The 21,875-nt window shown below is 39.2% G+C and overlaps 1 protein-coding gene across 2 annotated transcripts in view; it reads right to left on the reverse strand.

The window, feature by feature from the left end:
• Window positions 1-5,582: 5,582 nt before the first annotated feature.
• Window positions 5,583-21,875, reverse strand: part of FAM135B (family with sequence similarity 135 member B) — a 222,141-nt gene continuing 205,848 nt past the window's right edge. Inside the window, exons 16-21 of one of the 2 annotated variants that reach the window (XR_012585806.1) lie at window positions 21,560-21,657; window positions 21,124-21,275; window positions 20,473-20,583; window positions 17,862-17,975; window positions 16,245-16,542; window positions 5,583-5,660 (exon numbers count right to left, since the gene is read on the reverse strand). Coding sequence is in view for 1 of the 2 variants with exons in the window: in XM_074577897.1 (XP_074433998.1) it covers window positions 16,337-16,542; window positions 17,862-17,975; window positions 20,473-20,583; window positions 21,124-21,275; window positions 21,560-21,657 (681 nt within the window). In the remaining variant the exon portion in view is untranslated. Of the gene's footprint in view, window positions 5,661-16,121; window positions 16,543-17,861; window positions 17,976-20,472; window positions 20,584-21,123; window positions 21,276-21,559; window positions 21,658-21,875 lie in introns of those variants that run through there. The other variant, XM_074577897.1, reaches the window with a different exon arrangement.

Genomic DNA, 21,875 nt, shown 5'->3' on the forward strand with positions numbered 1-21,875 from the left:
TCTGTGACTGCCCACTGACTATAGGGCTAGCAAACCCTGTGATTTTTAAAAGCATCTCTTAGTGATTTGCAGCTTGGGAAGCCAATATAAAGTAACAAAACCTGAGTCGTCCCTCCTGTTTGCCTTCTGAAAATTTCCAGTGGCAAGGGCCATCCTTTTTGTGTCAGTACAAATGAATTGTGCAGGTTACTGGGGGCTGGTAATGACACCCCACCATTTCACCTGCATACTCAGTGGCATTTCAGCTACAAAGGAAATGACATGGCCATGCAGGCGCTACACTGAATTCGAAGTTTATGGTGGAGAATAGAAAAAAAAAAAATATTTGCTGCCTGTTTAGCCGTGCCAAAGACATTGCTTTTCAAAGACTTTCACAAGGAGACGAGGCAGCATGCCACTTTCACAACCACATCTCCATGTAGCACAAAATGCGCTTGGGAAAGTTCACATCTAGAACTCCAGAAAGTTCACATCACATCTCCAGACATGGAGAGCCTCCAGTTACTGTTACTGGTGGTTTAAAATAGCTTTCATTTTGACTAGCTGTTTTTCCCTGCCATGTAGAGATTGCTTTTATGATTTATCAAAGCTTCTTAAGGATGTTCTTTCTGAGCTGCCTGCTGCTTCTTTACAGTTAGCACAGTAGTGTGCGGCACTGGAGAGATATTGCTGTATATATTCCACATTAAAGATCAGACAGGGTAATCCCTAAATAACTCTACAGCTAAAAAGCTTGTGGCAGCTTTGGGTTATACAATCAGGCGAGATGTGTGCTTGTGGCAAGAGGCTGTACAATTTAAAGCGAGACGATTCTATGATTTTGATGTCCAGGTTCACCAAATAATTTGAAATTTCACAGAGAAGTCACCAGACCTGTCTAACAAATTGATGGAGCACAGTCAGTGTTTCCTGAGCTAATCTCTCTCTGTTGCACAGTGCAAGGTAGACTCCTCGTATTGCTATAGAATAACACCATCACTCTCTGCAGTCCCCGCAATGAACCTTGTTTTGAAATCCCTCCTCATGCTGCTTATGGCACGAAGCTATTCTGGATGCAGGAGCAACAATTCCTGTTGATGATTAATTAATATCTGAGCTTCAATACAAAATGCAATGAGAGGGGGAAAAGGCAAGCAATTATGAAAGATGGCATTTCCAGTCCGGGTGTTGGTTCTTATTTGCAATTTCATGGCTCAAGGAAGAAGAGCACAGCCCAAGTTTCATCTGCCTCTCCAAATGTGTACAATTTTGCATGAATATGAAGCTATGAGCTGCCTATTTGGACAAAGACCTACAGCAGAATTAACTGTGAGTAGATGCTGGTGTTATCTCTGTGTGCACATATGTGAGCATGCGTGAATACGTCACCCCCCTTCTCTGACTCAGAGATGTCTTTGAGGCATAATGAAAACCTGATCAGGCCAGTGTGAGCTCTCAGCAACCATCCAAGCTGAAGAACAGGTTGCTAATATAACTGTTCTGTACATATCAGTGTCCGATCAATGGCACCTGGAAGGATGAAATGCAGAAAGCTCAGACTCTCATTCTTTTCTTCAGTAATTAGGCCTCAATTCCAGCACAGTAATGAACTCCAAATCCAGTAGTCAAGTTTTGGCTTATTAGTTTGCTAATTACAGTCTTAATTGTGTCAATAGGTGTTTGGGTCTGCTCTAATTCAGTCTCTTTAGTTTTAGATTTGCCTCCTGACTTTTCAGCCAATTGTCCATCATGCTATGTACTATCTTTGGTAATGGGCAGCAGGGAAGAAGGATGTCTTTGGGTTGGGGGCACAGGTTGGACGGAAGGAGAGAGAAAATGGGATATAAAGATTATGGGAAGGATGACAGCTTGCAGCTACAGGTATAAGTTACAACTGGACGAACAAGACCAAAGCCCAGCTATACGCAAGCTGGTGCCACGCAGAATGCTCTGTGCTTCCAGGTGCTTCAGAGGCCTTAGACCAGATTCACTTTGGGCTGTATACAGTAACATTTTACTAGCCTGCCTACGTGCTTTTAGCTCTCCAACCTTAAAGGAAAAAAAGCACTGACTAGCCCTAGTCTTGAGAAGACAAGAAAAGCTTGCGTGACCTGTTCTCTGCTTCACAAGGCTCCCACCTGCCATGGGGTTATTTGTGATTCACCCTATGTCTCAAGGCCATACATGTCCCTTGCTGTTATACTCCCCTAAGAAGGTATCCAAAGGACAAAACAGAGCATTTGCCCCCACATAGGCGTCTGCCTATTGCCTTTTAGAAAACAGGGACTTGTCTTTCCAAGTGTTGCTCCTGTCTTACTTTATTGGCCTGGGAAACCCGTGTGTCTCCGAAATCTGGACTAAAATCTAACCAGGGTGCAGACTGTACCATAGATCTTTTTGGAAAATACCTACTTCATCTTGGACATTCATGGCAACAAACCATAGTGTTTCTTCACCAGGAGTCCCGAGCACAACACTAGAGTATAATAAGGATATAGTTTGCCATACAGTACCACAATTTGACTTACAAAAATAATCAGGTGTATTTAGCATTTTTTTAAAAACAATGGACTTGAAAATACCAATTTGCACCAGATACAATAAAACTGGGATTAGTTTGGCTTTCCAGCATAGTCGTGGCAACGAGTGTCTCCTGATATTGACAAGAGTATCTGCTTATCTGCTTATCATGATTGCTTTGAGGTGCATTCTGCCAAATCCCAGAAAATATGACAGCTCCTGTTACATTTTGAGGATAGACAAATGACTTGTTGGGATTAAGATGGGGCCAATTCATTTTCTGCCTGTGTGAGTGGAATGTAATTATAATCAAAAGGGAAATGCATTTAACCAATGCACTAATTATGCTCTCCCTGCTGCTGGTCCTTTTGTCATTTGATATGATTGAGAAATGAGTCAGAAAAAAACCTATCTACACAGCCACAGGCGGAACACCACAGCCCTTTGTTGGCTATTAATCAGTTTGCAACATGAAGGCAGCAATCCCCAAATTTGGCACTCCCTCCTTTCTTGTGTCTGGGCTCCTGTCAGCTTCTCCATGTATTTGCTGCTTTTTGGAGTCTTTGTGGAAGACACCATCAAACAGGTCTTTTTCCACAAGAATTGTCTGAAATAGCATAAAGATACAGTAGATAGGGTCAGGAAATTTCTTCTGGGACTGTATTCTGCTCTGCTTCACTTCCTTCCTTTCCTTTTCCCAAGATGGATCCCATCATACCACACTGTACCGCCGATGCCATCAGCAGTCTGTAAATATCTCTGGGGTAAAATTGAACGAATAGAGAAGGATATATCCTTGCTACTAGGTAAGGATAAAGAGATGCTTGTGTTTCTGACATACAGCTGTGACTAATTTTAAGTACAGATGAATTTTTCTGGAAATTTGTGGAGTAAAACCAGAACTAATGGCTGTATTCCCTCTTCACTTGGCTGGGCAAAAATCAGAAATGTTCTTTCTTTGTTCTTTTAACTGGTATAGACATTGCCATAGATGCATGAAGAAACAGCAAACCCCTCCAATCCCACCACACCAATTTCTATAACCTCCTGATTATAACCTGATTATAACCAGTGTACAGCTGGGAGTAAGGAAGTTCACAGCCTCAGTGCATGGGGGCAGAGGAACTCAAGTCTTCTCATGAATTACATTCCTGAAATGAGTTCTTAAGCATTAAACTCAGAAAGATCTACAAAAAAAGTGTTCAAGCATTTACTAATGCTGCCTTCAAGGTTTTGCTGCTTCAAGGTCTTGTTCATTTAATCGGTCAACAAGAGCTCCATGTTAAAAGACATTTAAGCCATAATTAGTTTATTTAATAATTACTGATTCAGTATCTTAGAGCTGTTTTGCATTCTTCAAACAGGACAGTCTGAATCAGCCATGGTCCTTAGTAAGACATAGTGCTTAGAGGTACAGTTTAGTGATGTTTTTTGTCAGAGTTAGGTTGATGGTTGGACGAGATGATCTGAAAGGTCCCTTCCAACCTAGGCAATTCTATGACTCTCTGATTCTATATACCATCTCATCTATTCTCTTGCTTCATGCTTGAGAACATTTTCTTCTACTTCTCTTTATGATTGTCATCGTGTTTGCCCCATACTACATGGATAAAAGGAGTTGGGGAACGTCCTAAGTATCAAGAATCACACAAAATACAGACAAAAGGAAGCAAAGATTTTATTGACATCTCTTTACACAGAACACAAGCTACACAAAATGCCACGATAAAGCATATGTAGAAAAATAGTAGAATCATATTGGCACTGATGACTATTCATTATTATTATTATTTTCATTATTATTATCATCATCATCTTATTATACAGGTTTCATCATAACTATAATAAATAAGCATTAAAATTTCACAGTGGCATTATAAGCTTTACATTCATGATCTTGTTTATACAAGGGACCATGTCAGATTTCTTCAGCTTTTTTTGTATGATCATGATTCAAAGTAGTAGATTTAAAAATTAAAAGCCCTTTCCCTTAACCTATAAGGATCTGTCCACATTAATCTATTGACTTGATCCCTTGGAGAGGTCTGCATTTGTCTAAAAAGATGTTGTTTTTTAAAACAGGATAGACCAACTGAAAAATTGGCCTTAAAAATAACCCAGGACATTTGCTATCTTCTGGTGGTCTGACTGTGAGATGCCATGAATGCTACTGGTTGCCATTCAGCAAGATCCTTAGGCTTTATAAACTGCTCGATCAGGCTAATCCACGTGGGGATCTGGCCCATTATATCAAAAGTGCATCTGAGCAGCATTTCTCAGGGTCAGACCTTTAGTTAAGACCTTGTGGATGCTGTTGAGTCAGAACCTACATTTCAAGAACTTTGATTTGCATCTCCGTTTTCCTTAAAATGTCAAGGAATTGACTCAACTTCATTTGTTTCCACTTTGTGAGTTCAGTTTTGTTTTTTTCGATATAAGTCTCACTTAAATCTTGACAGACATAGTTAAAGAAAATTGAAGTGTATGGCAGTTGACAAATGTTCATTAGGGAAAGGGAAGTAAATTAGAGAGAGGCAGAACGGAGCATGGGTTGTAAATCTTGGTGTCTTAAAAAATAAATAAAGAAACTGTACAGATTTTCCAAGCTCACAGCCTCTAATTATTGCCTCTTCTGCCTGATTTGAAATATAATTTGTGAGAAACATAACTGCCTCAATCGGATGTAATAATGTGTCATTTAACAGTGCAACCTCTAGTGTCACGTGACAGGATCAGTTGCACTCACATTCAGACCACAGAAACGGTTATAACTAAAAATGCCATAGACTACTCATCTGCAAAGTTCAGCCCCAGTATAAAGTTACTGTCTTTAAATCCAGATTTGCAGAAGGCTGTACTTAACTGTTACATGCACCAGTGATATCATGCATATTGCTTGCCCTGAACAATCAGCCTTAAAGGAAGTACTTGGAGGACGATATATCTCTGATGCATTGCCTTGCAGCCTGTGTGCACAAACACGGGCGTGTACACCAATGTTAGCATTTTACATCCACTATGCATGGGTACAAATGGTTAGTAAATCCAGGGGGCAGCTGCTTGAATCTTTTATAGTTTTTTTATGAAGAAAAATATTGACCTCCGTAAAGCTGAAATTAATTTCTCGAAACTCAGCCCAACAGTATTTGTCAGTTGCTCATCTGAAAAAAAAATATTTCTTTTTAAAAAAGAATTTCTAGCTTTGTCCTCGTTAACCAAAAACTGTATAAGTGTGCTTAAAGAAAACCACTTTCAGAGCTAATTACTTACAGGAAACAGTAGGTTTTAATTCTAAGGAGTACTTTCTTATCATTTAAAAAAATAAGTAAAACATAACTCTTTGAAACACAGGATAAGGATCTTCACAGAACTGTGCTCCTGTCCGATGAATTCTACTCCACGTGTCAGTTGAGGAACAGTGAAGGTGCAATTTTAGGTGTTAACATTGTGCTGAGAATTAATCCAGCAGTCTAAGGTGTTCCATTTGAATAGATACCGTACAACTGAGAAGTTCTTTCTGATGACGTTGCTAACTTTTTAACTATTAAAAAGTTAGCCTGATTTTGAGGGTTACAATTTTAATACACTTTAAAGAGAGTTTCATCAAGGTTTCCAAGACTCTCAAACCAAGATAATGGTTCCAGCATCAAAATCAGAGTAACTGTGTTTGTACATTGCATACAGGGAAAGATAGAACATCAGTCAAGACCTGCTTCACAGATACGTTTTATTTGGAATATAAAACAGAATTATCTAACTTTAAGTGCCTGAGTGTGAATTTGCAGCGTGGAAGAGAGTGATAACAGAGAGGACAGGATTCATCTATTTCCTTGATTTGCCTAAATTAGAGACCAGTTACCATAAACTCCCTCTAAACAAGAATGAACGTCCCCCAACAGGCAAGTCTTCCCAGTTAAGGCTTGTACTGTGCACTGAAGGTAATTCTATCTGCAGAGAAAGCTTAATTTTCTGATATCTCAAATGCTGTGGCTAATTGTCTAAACATAAGTGGAGATGGAGATTTAAGATCAGATTTTTATTTTTTTTTAAGGACTTGAGTACATATTTAGGCATTTATGAAGATGATTGAGACCTTAGTCTAAGACTGTTGTTAAAAAAAAACCTCAATAATTCATTGTTCAAGTCCAGGAAAGCCAGTCCTGGGTTACACTGTTCATCATTTAGGAAAGCTTAGTATTAGAGACAAATCCAAGTAACAAAACATAGGCATAAATTTCAATTTATTTCTGAATTTTGTGTTTTGTTATATACTGATCTATGTTTTGATTTTGACCCAATACTTTTCCCAAAAGTGCAATAATATTCTGGAATTATTTATTTTAGTGAAGTGGATAGGGTTGGGGAAACTGTTCTTTTGCTCTCTCTGTCATCGCTGCCATCTTGGTGAGGGGTATATTCCTGTCACATCATAGATAGAAGGAGGGTTTATCCTGCATCTTTTCCTTCTCCCATCCTTAGTCTACTAGAGCTATATCTGGACTCTTACTCACCTGGAGACCCTAAAACGCATGGGACAAAACACCAACATATCTTCTTTTTCAGCAAAACAAACAGTGGAAAATAAACCTAGAAAACACTATAGATTACTTGTGGGTTTTTGGTGGTGTTTTTTTTCCAGACATGCAGTTGCAAAAGAGTACCGTGGCTTGTACAGACTGTTCTCTCTCATATTTCATACTTCATAAGAAGATTTAGTGGCAGAAAACTGAAAAAGCTGATTTCCCAAACTGGATGCATAGTCAAATATACACAAGACTAAAATTATAAGAGAAGCGGAAAACTGATAAATCAATTTTCTATCAGCCTATAAATGGATGATTGGTTGAAGAGGATGGATGTCAAGGAAAATTAAAAAAATGGCAACAAGCTTCCTGTCTCAGGAGATAGGGCAGCTCAGTTTGACATGTTGCATTGACCATGGAAACCATGGAGGTGGTAGATAACAAACATCAAATTCAAGACTGCTTAGATAAGATTAGTCGACTAATGGTGTGCCAAGAGGTTGGCAAATCACTGAACAAAATAATCACTCTCCTCCAATGTGGTGGATGAAGCCAGCAAACTGCTCCTTCACAGGAGCTCTGGAGGATAACCAAAGGAAACCAGTAAAACCATTAGACTCAACAATCACCACTGGCTTTTAAGTATGGTACGACATACATACACTGCATATGGGAACACCCATTCATCACATATGTAGACATAACATACATTCCATAAAAGAAAAGGTATTTTGTGTACACATATGTATGTAGGGGATACCACACATATGGCATAAAAAACATGCATTTTTTATTATCATTTGAACTGAAAGTGATGACACACTTTAGGTCAAAAAGGCTCCCACAGTCTCTTCTTCAGCCTTTCCAGTGCAGGTAGGTGCATATATGATAGTGTATCAGAAATGCCTTCACATATTTCCATGGTAAGGAACAATGCAGGTAGTCTTATCCATATAAAAATAGCAAATGTAAGTGAGCATTTGGGACAGGTAGGATTCTACCAGCACTTATGCTTTCAGGAAGGAATGAAAAACTTCTGAAATTAGTTGCTAGAAACTGCCATGCGAATTGAAATACTGGGGCTTTCAGCACTGGAAACTGTCATACTTATTAGCGTAACCCTATTTGTGGAAAGTATAGAATAGGTGAAGCTATCACAGTACTCAAACCACCCACTCCAAAAAAAGAGTTGTTTGTGTCTGGACTTCTATGTGGAGGAGGTTTTTTTGTTCCTTTGGATAAGCTGTTTGTGTTTGTGGCTGATAGCTTTCAAAGACTGAAAGGCACGCTGGATTGCAATCAGAGTAGCCCTGGTCACTGTGTCACAGTTTCATTTTTTCAGAGGCAGAAGATACTTGAAGACATGCAGCTCCAGGCTGACAGCCAATGGACTTCTGGCACGTGTATGTATGTGTGCAAATCAGTTTTGGACAGATGTGGTTAGTTTGCTACGCAGATAATAGGATCTTGCAACACTTTGGGTGAAAGTAGAGAGCTGAATTTTCAAAAGCAGAGAAATCAAGTTTCAAGGTTGTAACAGAAGTTAATTTAGTCTGACCTTTTGTATAAGAAGAGTTTATACATATTTATTCTTTTTATACATATTTATTCTTTATGCTCTTATCCTGTGCAGGGAAGGACGGACTCATCTGCATTTAAAGCAACTCTACGCTGATTTTCATAAGCATTTCTATTCAGTGTGTGAATTTCTTTTAGGAAGTGCATATGTATTATATAGTCTTATTAAAACAGAGAAGAAACAGCAGCAGCAGCTCTTTCAGAGACTGTCAGGAAGCAGCATGCCATGGACCTGATGGTCACAACGTAAGTGATCGTCCCTGTCTGTCATGCAAGGGTGGAGAAGATTCACATCAGGCTTCCTCACTATCTGTGCCTAAAGTTTACCAGTGACTAAGATCGCCTCAAATAAGACATGCAAAAATGGAAGGGAAACAAATAGCACGGCATTGAGCACGCCAACGGTGCAACGGGGGGGCAGATGTGTTGTATGCTGAAAAAGAGGCCCATAAATGGTGGTGGTATGCCACGGGTCACAGCTCTCTGCCCTGTCTAGTACGCTTACCTTAACCAAGACAACACAGGAGCAAGAAGCAAAGTTGAACTCATAGACCGATGCAAGCTGCAAGTTTGCAAACTGTGGCAAGCAGAAAACAGCTCTTCAGATTAGAACCTGATTTAGGAAGAAGATGTGATGAGACCTAACAGCCAGTGAGCCCCTCCTGCACAGGGAAAAGGTCCCAGTCTGCACAAGAGCTATCATCCAAGGAAGTTTGCCAGTACCTTTGGCCTCCTAAACCCAGTTCAGGGTTGAGAAACTGGAAAGGGCCCAGAAAGGGTCTACCAAGATGGTGAGCAGTCTAAGCACATGGCTTCTGAGGAGAGGCTGAGAATTAGGCTTGTTTGATCTGGTAAAGAGGAGACCAAGTAACAACCTAAGAGCTCTCTGCAGGTATTGAAAAGGGAGTTACAAGTACATCAGAAACATGGCCTTCCCATGGAATAAAAAGGTGGTATAATAAAAGGTAACAGCAAGAAGCTGCAGCTTGGAAAGTTTGAATTGGATTTTCTTTTTTTTTTTTTCCTTAGGAGTGATGTACAGCAGTTGAAAAGGTAATCCAGAGTAGCTGGAGTATGTTCATCACCACGTGTTTTCAAGACTCAGCAAGACAAGGACATGGCTGACCTTAACATGATGCTCATGATAATCCTGCTTTGAACAGGAATTAGACAGAGAGATTTCCAGCAGCTCCTTCTGAAACAAAATATTCTGTGTTCTGTAATACATTTGGAGAGGCGGATAACAGTTCTTACATAAAGGGCTGAGAAAATTGACTAGAATGAATGTGTGAACACGATGTAGCACTCCTGGATAAGTGGAAAGGCAATGCTGAATGTATTTGTGAATGCATGTCCGCAATGAATTCAGAGTCTCTGGAGCAAACACTATCAACTGAATATTCACTGTGGCAAGAAGCTCTGTGTGTGGCCTTATGTGGCACTCTGAAAGGTACCGAGAGCTTTTAATTAATTTCAGATTGAGCTAGACCGGGCCTATAGAACTTCATAAGTATAAATAATTATCTTCTTTTTTTCTTTAAAAGGGTATATCCCTTACTAATTTGTGTCATTTTAAATAGATGATAATCACCTGCATGACACTTTTTTATTTAATTTCTAGAGTTCTGTTCTGAGCAACTATGAATGTCACAGAAGGAAGGAAGGAAGGAAGGAAGGAAGGAAGGAAGGAAGGAAGGAAGGAAGGAAGGAAGGAAGGAAGGAAGGAAGGAAGGAAGGAAGGAAGGAAGGAAGGAAGGAAGGAAGGAAAGGAGGGAGGAAGGAAAGGAGGGAGGAAGGAAAGGAGGGAGGAAGGAAGGGAGGGAGGAAAGAAGGGAAGAAGGAAGGGAGGAAGGGAGGAAGGGAGGAAGGGAGGAAGGAAGGGAGGGAGGAAGGAAGGAAGGAAGGAAGGAAGGAAGGAAGGAAGGAAGGAAGGAAGGAAGGAAGGAAGGAAGGAAGGAAGGAAGGAAGGAAGGAAGGAAGGAAGGAAGGAAGGAAGGAAGGAAGGAAGGAAGGAAGGAAGGAAGGAAGGAAGGAAGGAAGGAAGGGAGGAGGGAAGGGAGGAAGGAAGGAAGTCACAATCAGCAGCATATCCAAGTGATACAGGGAAAACATACTGAAAGACTTTGCAAAGCAGACTGGAGTAAACCAGGGTGAATTGATTCGAACACCTATCCAGAATCAGCAAAATATCTTCTGTCTGTTACAAAGCCCAAGTTAATGAGGGGATCTGTATTTCGTCTTCCCACTAAGGATTCATGAAGGATAAGCTTGAATCCTGGGAAAGTTCTGCTGGGTCACTAATGAAAACCTCACATAAATGAAACCTCACACTAATGAAAACACACATAAAATGCAGCTTGAAGGACTGGATCTGTACAAATCTGTCATGGTGTAACCCCAGTAGACAGCTAAGCACCACACAGCTGCGTGTTCACACCCTCTCTCAGTGGGATAGGGGAGAGAACAGGAAAGGCAAAAGTGCAAAAATTCACATGTTGAGATACAGACAGTTTAATAATTAAAAACAGGATGGTTGGGGAACAAAAAAAAAGAGGAAAAAAAGAAAGAAAAACAAGTGATGCAAAAACCCCCAATTGCTCATCACCAACTAACTGATGCACAGCTAGTCTCGGAGAAACGGCAGCCCAGCCAACCTCCCCTGCCCTGTACCCCCAGCTTTATTGCTAAGTACAACGTCCTATGGGGTGGAATATCCATTTGGTCAGTTGGGATCGGCTGTCGCGGCTGTGTCCTCTCCCAGCTTCTTGTGCTCCTCCAGCCTACTCACTGGTGAGGCAGTGTGAGAAGCAGAAAAGGCCTTGACTCTGTGTAAGCACTGCTCAGCAATAACTAAAATATCCAACACTGTTTTGGTCACAAATCAAAGACAGCCCCATACAAGTTACTATGAAGAAATCTATCCGTATCCCAGTCAAAACCAGTAGAAAATCTAAAACTGAGAGTACCTCAGAGGGTGGTAGAAAGTAAGTTCTTTGATTAGTTAGACAATTTTGTAGCTTTGCATGATGGCAAGGACAGAGGGATAAAGAGAAGAGGAACTCATGTAAGACACAGGCAAAAGAAAAGCAGGAGATGTAGTCAGATCACAGAAAGGCATCCATGCAAACTTGGGAATATCTGGGCAAAGCAGAACAGTAGCTTAGGGCAATTTAGGCTACTCAAAGGACAGTAAATTAGGGGAACCATGAACAAACAGAGCAAGAGGGGCAACCTTGCTCTGGTCGCATTTGATCCAAAAGGCAAAACCAAACCAGAGAAGACTGAGATGTAGCTAAACGAGTCCTAATCTTTGTATTTTATGACTCCAAATATTGATGGACTAATATTTACTTCAGTGGTTATATGTGCACAGAGTTGTGCTATATCTCATGAAGCTCCTGAGGCTCTGGTACTATAACTTGCCATAAAGAAACTGCATTAAAGAGTGAGAATGGATAGGCTGAACTCTGATGTCAACAGACCTGGATTTATACTGATTTATAACTGAAAACAATTCAATGATTAAAGACACACTGGAAATTTGGGGGAGTGAGTAAATAAATATTAAAGATCTAGCTAGAAATTTTCAATTACTTAACAACATTTAACATCAAAATTGCTGAGCATATATGTATTGAAAAAAACCCAAAACACTCCATAAGAGTTCTTCACAGACATGACCTTTAGCATCCAAATGACTAGCTGGAGTGAAATATATTAGGTGTTCTGATGATAATTCTTAGATGGAAACTTAAGTCCACAAAGGAAATAATCATTCAGCTAGGACGACACATATTGGCGTGCTGAGACCGCTGCAGAAGTGCCCCATGACCATTCATTATATAGAAAGTTTCATGGGATATTTGCATAAACCTTCACAAGAGCCTAACCCTGTTATTAGCAGTTCTCACCTTTCCTTTCTCCTGCACCACCGCTTAGCTATTTCAAATGCAGAGGCAGAAAGGAAGAGATCTTTTTTTTTTTTTTTTTTTAAACATGCAGAAAGTACCAGAGGAACCTACAAATGTGAATGAAAGCTTTGGCTTGAATTCCCAGTTTTTGCATCATTTTGTGATAGCTTTCTCTCTCAAGCGTGGCTCTTCTCTGGCAAGGGAACAGTGAAGAGGATCGGTCAGTGGGTATTTATGAAGTGCTTTGAAGTAAAATAGTGCTCAGTATTCCTGTTAGTAATTTCCAAAGCTCTGTGCTAAGATTTCAGGCCTTTGGAATACAATCCTTTAAAGCTAAGCGATTTCAACTTCCTCTGTTGCCAGTGGACAGACCTGATTTTGAAAACAAATTCACAATTTCATTAAAGACAGAATGGGCATCCATTGGAGGCTGGGAAAAGACAAATTTCCTGCCAAATTTTAAAGTAGCCTGATTCATCTCTTCAGTGCTTGCTTTTAAGAACAAATTAGGTGATTAATTTAGACAGGCTATATTCTGTCATTGAAGTAGAAACATCTCCAGAGGTTTCATGCAGGTCAGCATGCAACTATTGTCAGGAGACTGGAAACAAAGCCCTTGAAAATCCTCAGCCCAGATGCGGAAAGTACTAGCTCTTCTGCCCCTCATCTACACACACTTAGTCACTACTGCAATTTCTTTCCATCCATATTCAAGAAACAAATCTTTCATTTCAGAAGAGATAAAATTCTTTCTAAAGTGGAGCTCAATGGGCTTTAGGAGCCCCAAAATAGTGGAAAAACATCATCCAGCTATTAATAAAGGCATGATACCCACGGAATTGTTATAACCACACTGTTTTCAAGTGCTTCAAGTTTTTAAAAATAGTTAATGCGAAACCTTTTAAATCTTATAGACTGCTTTTATATAATTTTATTTGAAGGTGAAGTAGAGATTGAAAACAATTCAAGGATTTTTGTGTCTTTTAACATGTCCCTTTACAAACTTGTCAATAAAATTGGATAAGTTTGTGTTCTTATTTCTTCCAGAATTACTGTGCCATTCTAAGCTAGATAACTGTCACTGAAAGGAAATGGCTTCAACAGCCAGGTGCTATTTCAAGGCACAATATCCTTTCTTTAGGTGTTTGGGGTTGGGATAGCATGCCATAAGAGTTCCAGCACTCTGTGGGATTCATCTGATCAAGGGTAACTGTCAAGTAAATAGATAGCTAAACCTGATATCCTGCATAGTCAGTGAAAAAGGACAGGCCTAGAGAAAATTAGACCAGAAAAGTAAAATATGTCTGATCAGTCGCACCCTAAAAATGCATCTTTCCTTCCACTGGTCATAAAAGGAATAAAACTCCCCCTATTAGGCCACAAACAGACATCTACACCACAATTGCCTAAAGTTAAGTGAGATGATACTACTCTGTGTTGAATTTTTCAATTCTTTACAAGGAGTTTTTTTTACGCTCAGGGTGGTGAGACACTGGCCCAGGTTGCCCAGAGAAGCTGTGGCTGCCCCATCCCTGGAGGTGTTCAAGGCCAGGCTGGATGGGGCTTTGAGCAGCCTGGTCTGGTGGGAGGTGTCCCTGCCCATGGCAGGGGGTTGGAACGAGATGATCTTTAAGGTCCCTTCCAACCCAAACTATTCTATGATTCTATGATTAACCTACATGTCCCACTATATTTAATATTCTGTAGACAATTTACCAAGGAAGAAGTAAGCTGTGACATGCAAGTGCAGCTGGCGATAAAATGTTGAGGCCAAAAAGTGATAAAGAATTTCCAAACAAGAAGTGGGAAGCAGAAATTCTTGATTACTGACAGAATTTATTTGTTAACTGGGTAAATCCGGCTTTTAGCTTTAAACTGTCAATTTATAAAAAGGGGAAAAAAAAAAAGGGGGGGAAAATAGTATCTACCTATGTAATTCCAGTACTGAGGTAATGTTTAATGTTTAAAAAAATTTCCAGTATTGAAACACACAATGTAACTGTTTATATATAATTTCTACCCCTTTGAGGGGCAGATGATTTTTAAGTGCAATATACCTTCTTATTTATAGGTGATCTTAATCTCACCCTTTTATATATTCCTTCTTTATTCTTTCCATTTTTAAAAAAATGCCTACATTATCAAAGCAGCCTTGTTCTTTACCAGTTTGATAGCAACTCTTTTCTTGAACTAATTCTGTGTAAGTTTTCCACTTTTCCTCTTTTGAAAAAAACCCTGCTTTTACTTTTTGCATGTACAAATATTTCCCTGTGGTTGTGAATTTTTTGTTTTCATTTTTTAACTCTCTTATTTCAGAAATCTCCACTATCTTGGTATTGATTTACTGATGAGAGTCTTGACACCTGAAACCACCCTTGTGATTTTTTTATAGCTTTTGTCCCAAAACATAGAGGGCTGGTCACTAATGTTTTTAAACAAATTATGTTTGCATTAAAAAATTGCCCGCCTTCCAAAAAAAAATAACTGTGAAGAATTATTCACTTTCTCTCTTTTGAAAAACCTGCTGTGACATTGAAAAATTTATAAAAATGGTATGAAAATGTATAGAAAGTTATCGAAATTTGTCACTTTAAATCTGATATCTTTTTGATAAAAATTTTAATTAAAAATTTGGGGAAAAAAACACTAAAAAAGTGAAAAATGGGACCTGTTCTGAACCCATAAAAATAACTTGGGTATCTTGGTATGAATAAAGTTTTAAACGTTTCAAACAACTGTAACCATATAATAATTGGGACTGTATATAGCACTGCAAATGGGCATTTGTAAAGCATTAATAGAGCATTGCAGAGGAGCCTAAGAAGACATCATTATAGTTTTTAAGCTTTCCACAATCCTTAGCACTCTATCTCTCCAGCCTATTTTCATCTGATTAATTGGGGTTTTTTTTAGGGGTATTACTGGTTAGATTTTGAATTTCATATCAGAGAAATAAATTTAAAAAAAAATAAAAAAATTGTTGGGGTAAATGTACTTAGATATACATGTAAAAGTAAAAATTGTACCTCTAAGGTTATAACAAGCGTAATAATGATCCTCTATAAATGTAAACAGAAGAAATGTTAACAGATGCCACTGATATTTTACAAGTAATCCAATAGACTCCTCTTGGTTTGGCAGCTTCTAACTTGAACCAAATTCTTCCCAACTTAAAGTTCGGGGTTTTTTAAAAAATAAATATCAAGTTTTCTTCAGTCTATGTTAAACACTTTACTCCTTCCCATTATCTGAATGTATGTATGTTACAAATTATTACCAGTACTGGAACCATCCGGATATTTTCTTCCGACAAATGGAAACACTGAAACTTTCATAAATGTTTTTCAGACTTCTCAGTTCATCACAAAGGAGGTTTTATCCTGAGTTCATATATGTTTGTTTCCTCTTGTGTTAACTACCCCAAAAGTGCTACAAATTTATAGCTTTGTTAATACATAAATAAGCATTAAATCAAGGAAAGACAAGTTCCCGCGTTAATATTCAAGAGAAATGGGAATCATATTGATCCAATCACGTTTAGAGAATTAGCCGCCTTATTCTGATTCTGTACTTCAGAAGTGTCTCATGTCTTTATGTGGACAAAGAACATAGAAACTGAAGAGGAATATTTATTTCTTCCAAAAGCACCAATATTTGGAAGCTTGAATGCCTTAAAGCCATAGCACTTTACTCTCTGAAACAGAAATGGGAATGGAGAGTTTGAAAGTCCCACCTGATCTCATTTCTAACACTGCGCTCTTTTGGCAAAGGGATTCTCCTCCACTTGATGAAAATGTTTGCCTCTGCTATCCCATAGTTCAGGCACTATTTGAAGTAGTTGAGTCCTGCCACGAGGAAAAACTTCTCCAGGAAAAGTTCAGAGTCCAGCACGGCAATGTGGGCAGCTCGGCCTATCAACGTGTTGGCGGTGTTTGGCAGAGCATGGAACACGTTGTGTCTGATCAAAGTGCAGTCCTTTGCCCCAATCAAAGGCTGGAGCAGGTTGTTAATCATTTCTGCATAAACAGGACCTGCAAAAAAGAGCTTAGATGTCACACCTACATGCCAAAGCTGACAGATACCCTCTTTCCTTACAATATCGTTTAATTACACTCACAATGAGAAGGAAAAAGGAGGGGAAATTTCAAAGATTTGCCAAGTGCTAGGACGCTGATAATCTAATGGAGACACTGGTTATCTGAAGAGGTCCGCTGAAGCTGCAAGTATGAAGAGTGTGACACTCCTCAGCATTCAGTCTCGTTTCCTCTGTGGTGGAAGGAGATGTGCTTGTTTCCGTCAGGGAAAAAGGGTTGGACTCATGCTGCCCATGAATCTGAATGCAAAAGAGGCTGGCAAAGCACAGAGGCCCATTCGGGTTTCTCTGGGGAATCTAATGCAGAAAGGGCGTCATGCAGATAGTTGAGGAGTTGATAGAGCAAAACCAATGGCTCAGGAAACTTGTACTCATAAATGATCTACAGTGAATGTAGATCCATCTCCTGCTAGGTCAAACATCTCCCTGAGGAAAAACCACTGGGAGAAAGGGTTAGAAAATTACCTTTTAATTCATATCTGAGGTAGGGTAGAAAGAGCTGCAACTTAAGTAAGATGTGTGAAGGTAACCATGTTGATTATTGGACCTGGGTGTCTTTTTCTATTTCAAAAGAGTACCTCCATTTCTAGGTAAGCACATGTGCGAAACAGGTATGAAATTACACTGAACATTATTTCTGGAAGCGGTATCAAACTGAGGCCATGGAACATTTCATAAAGGAGGGAGACCGCTAATAACAAAGGCCATACTTGGGACAATGCACAGCCTGAGCTCACAGGAGGGCTGGGCCTCCGATGCCATGGTGTGCTTTACAGATTTTATTACAAACCAATATGATTTTAGATCTGTCCCTGAAATTACCTGGCAATCATCCAAGTGCTATTGAAAACAAATCAAAACCCCCCGACTTTGGATGTGCAGAGAGAGATTTCATTATGTGAAAACAAAGGTGAGACAATCCTAGTAAATCAGTAGACTACAGAAAAACATTGTCAAGAGCTAGTTCTATTATCATCACTTTTAAAAAAAGAAACTAGAGGTAAGGGGAAGACGCAATAAGAAATCTTTGATTATGACCTGACTGAAAACTGTTTTCATCAGACAAAGAGCTTCTTAAAAAGCTTCTTTTACCGATTTCAGTCATTTCCTGTGGGAAGAGAACACTTTCTTCCTTATCAAATAAACATTTGAGTTTTCATCATGCTGATGAAAAACCCTTGTAGTGAAATGATCTCAGTTACACAAAAACGCAGTTCCTCAACAACTTTGTAAATATAGAAAGGATCTTAAACATACCTGTGTGTCTGTCCTTAAGTGCATTTTTGCACATTTCTATTCTTGCTGAATGAAAGGGTACGTATCTGTCTTGGGGTGAGGCCACTAACACAACATTTTTAAAGTACTGAAGACCTGTGGCAAATGCATTAAATACATTTATCACAATGATGCACAGCAAAGAAAATACATACAGTGTCAGCATGACTACTTCCTGTTCAAACACATTTGAAAATCTACATTGCAAAATAGATGATAAGAATAAAAACATGCAACACAAGCTTGGAAAGATTCATAATAGCTTAAGCCCATTTCTGCTGCTTCTGAGGACTATTTGTTACTTATCAACACTCACACAGGTTAAATGTATGTCAACCAAAAATGTAAGAACTTGCAGTATTCAAAAAAAAATGTGTGATTAAAACCTTAGTCTTGCAGGTATTTGTACCTTTTAACATTGGAAACACATGTACAGCCCCGCTATGGTCAATGCATGGTTTTGGATAAATGAGTGTTCACAGGAATGAACTGTGTTTCACATATTTCACAATGATTCACTGTGTTCACATATTCAAAAATAACACAACAAATTACTACAATTTTCAAACAAAATAGAGAGGGAGGAGAAGAGGAACCAACTTCACTGCTATGATGTCATACTATATACATCAGTGTTGAGGGAGCCTTGGGATCCAGTCCCTGCATTCAGCATTTCCTTGATAAATGCACACTGCTGGTACATGGACTGGAAACCAGGAATCCTCCCTCTTCCCTGGAGACAATAGGGCCACTGATGGACTGTAGAAACATGCTCCTGCTGTTTGCCCTGTCTGTGGTCTCTTGAGCCCTCCACCACCCACATTCAGCAGAAAAGTAGGAAAATGGGCACAGATTATTTAGTCTACTAGTCCAGAGGGTATCCTGAACACAGAAGAGCTGTTGGTTTGACCTTCATCTTTCTCTGCCCCTTATAGGAAAGGGGCCCAGAACCAAGTCCTTTGATTTCCAGATTTTCATAGAAAAGTTGACCATCACCACCACAAAAAGTCCTGCTGGCTGCCTTTACTAAGCCTGTCTGAAGCTGTCTATCATTTTCTTCTTGTGCAATCAAACCAACTGAATTTGTGACTTCAGCCTGAGGTAAACGGTAGGAGAAGCAGCAGTGAGTGTTACCATATCTAAAATCTCATATGAAGAGTTTCAATAGGGAATCATGTTTATTTTTTCTTTAAAGACAAACACCAGAGACATTTAAAGAGATTGAAAAGTATCAGGGACTTCTGCTTTAAGAATAAAGTCAGAAATCGCTGGAGGCTTAAAGAGTTATCTGGGAAAGCAGACACGACACTGCTGCTGATATTTCTCCCTGTAGGTTCTCTCAATGACTTTGGGAGCAGGATGCTAGAGTAGGGGCACCTCTATTTTGACTCAGTATCCCCAGCTCATATGTTCACGTGAAGTAGGTAGGACCTACCTACTACAGATTCTGACTTTACAGACAACCCTCTTCACATTTAAGTTTCTGCTTTCTACTTTTGCAAGGACAACACCTTCATTTATAGCTCCTCAGATCTCCAGCCTACCAAGCTAACAAACAATGATTCGCTTTGACTCACACCACATGCTTAGGAATTCTCTGTTTGGGAAGTTATGATGTGAGCTTCCTGTGTAGACCCAATTTTTTTTTTGAACATGACAGATGGAAAGCAGACATCAACTGCACTCCGTAGAAATGAGAGACAGGGAAATAATACAGAAATTCATTAAATGTCCTGATACAGCAGCTTCTTGTCATTGATTATGTCATGTAGCGTGTGCATAAAATTATGAAACAGCTCTATGTCTGTCACACTAAGAATTTAGAAGTTATATTTATCATGTTAAGATGTTAACTATGTTAAAGTCTCTGTTTCCTATTAGCAATGTACCAAAGTACAAAACAAGAATTAAATGTCAAGCAGTGACCTAGTGACTACACACTTAGCACCAGTTTGCTCACACACAATATTAAAAATAACTCATAAAAGAAAACATTTGCTTGAACCGAAGGATCATGCTTGCTTTCTTTTCTCAAGAAAATCCTGACATTTCATTTATCCATGACAGACCAAGAAGGATAAAAAGATCTCAATTTAGATATCATTTTTCCAGTGTGAGGCCATACATCTCTCTTTGTAGTACAAAGTTGTCAAAATAGACATGAATAAAATTTGTTCTTCATCTCACAGAGTCATATTTCCTAGAGACAAGAGATGTTAAACTTGAAAAAAAATAATAAAAAAGGAAAAATGGTTTTCATCTAGTAGCATAAATTAAGCAATAGTGGCCTGACAAGAATGATATTTCTTGCTTGCAGAATATAAACTTAGGTGCATGTTTACTACAGCATGGAGGTTGTATTTGGTGCTAACAGTTTAGCAAATATATTCACTGACAACTGGCGTGGAAAAAATGCACAGATAAAATAGATATTGGATTTTAGACAGAACAGCCCCTCTCGAAAGCAAGAACATTTAAAGAAAGATCATTAAAAAAATGCAGGTTTCCTTTGCTCCCTGGACGACATGGCAATCCATCACAATCCTTTGGAACAGCCCTTGATATTTACACAGCCACATCAAGCCCTACTCACCCGTTTTTTGGCTGAGCTGATAGAGGAAACACTTGCGCAGGTCTGCGTTGTCCCTGAAGGTCAGTTGCAAAAGTGACCCTGACTTTTTCAACTTCTGCATGAGCCATAGACCTGGAATGAGAATTGATGCATATTTTTATCCTGTTTGCTAATTATCAACCGAGGGGATTAAAGACATGTGCCTACAGTAAGGGTAGTGCTGTAACTCAATACAAGTCTTTGATTCCTCTTGTATTGTTAATCAACAGGGAGAAAATTCTAAGGGTCTCACTTGATTATCCATGTCATGGTAGCATAAACACTCAAGAAGGCTGAACTATGAGACATTCCATTCTTATAGCACTATAAGTGTCTTCTTCAGCCTTGCAGGTGCCTCTCTTTATTGGCATTATACAGTGGAAGCAAGGTCCCCTCTCACTGCTGCACACCCTTGGGTTTTCCACATAGCACTGTGCTCGACCTTGTAGTCGACACTGAAAGCCCCTCTCATTGCAATTTTTTTCTTTGTGGGTTTCCAGTGTTCAGCAAATATTTCACACAACTTGAGTGTACAAGTCACGTTGTTACGATTTACTGCTACCTCCACGTGTTGCTGTCTCATGCACTCTGCCACGGACTGCAGCTACTTATAGCTTTCCCATTAACTCTTACCTGTACTAACCAAAGTACTGTTGTTGTAAAGGGTTCCCAGGTGAGGCCCAGATAGGGATAGGAAGGTGTGTAACTTGTTGAGGTAATAGCGAAACCTGGGGCGAGTTAGTACAGATCGAATAATGACGTTACCAAGGGAATGTCCAATAAAACTGTTGGGAAAGAAAGAATTACATTAACCCCCAAAAAATCTGTATTTTATTTAAATTAAACATAAGAGTGGCATAAATTGGTCTTGAAGGGATTCTATCAGGCTCTAGTTACCATTTCACATTTTTTTCAGCCTAGTAGATACTCTTCTATCGATAACCATGTAAAAATTCATCTCACTGATTCAATGGCTTTTGACACAGGGCACTTTTGGAAAAGCTAATTTCACTAAATGTTGCTCACGTAACTCAAACAGTTACAGACTATTAACTACCAGAACGCTTACCTTATTCGGGATATGGAGAGGTTGTACAATTGGATATGCTGAATAATTTCATCCAATAATCGGTCTGTCATTGTATCAAAATCAGCAAAAGTATCAGTCTGGTGAAAAATGGAATGAATCAGTGAATTAAAATATATTGCACTTACTGCAGACTGATGTTATTATCTAAGTAAAATGCAAGCAGAAACGTTAATAACCAGTCCAAATTTTCTTTATACGTGCTTAAGCAGGAAGAGGCCGGGGGGGGAGCGATTTTTCTCAGTCTCCAGGTCCTCTAAAAATTGAAGTTCTCCTTTGAAAAGAGAGTCATGAAGTT

The sequence above is a fragment of the Larus michahellis genome, chromosome 2, assembly GCF_964199755.1.
Source record: "Larus michahellis chromosome 2, bLarMic1.1, whole genome shotgun sequence".
NCBI classification, from domain to species: domain Eukaryota; kingdom Metazoa; phylum Chordata; class Aves; order Charadriiformes; family Laridae; genus Larus; species Larus michahellis.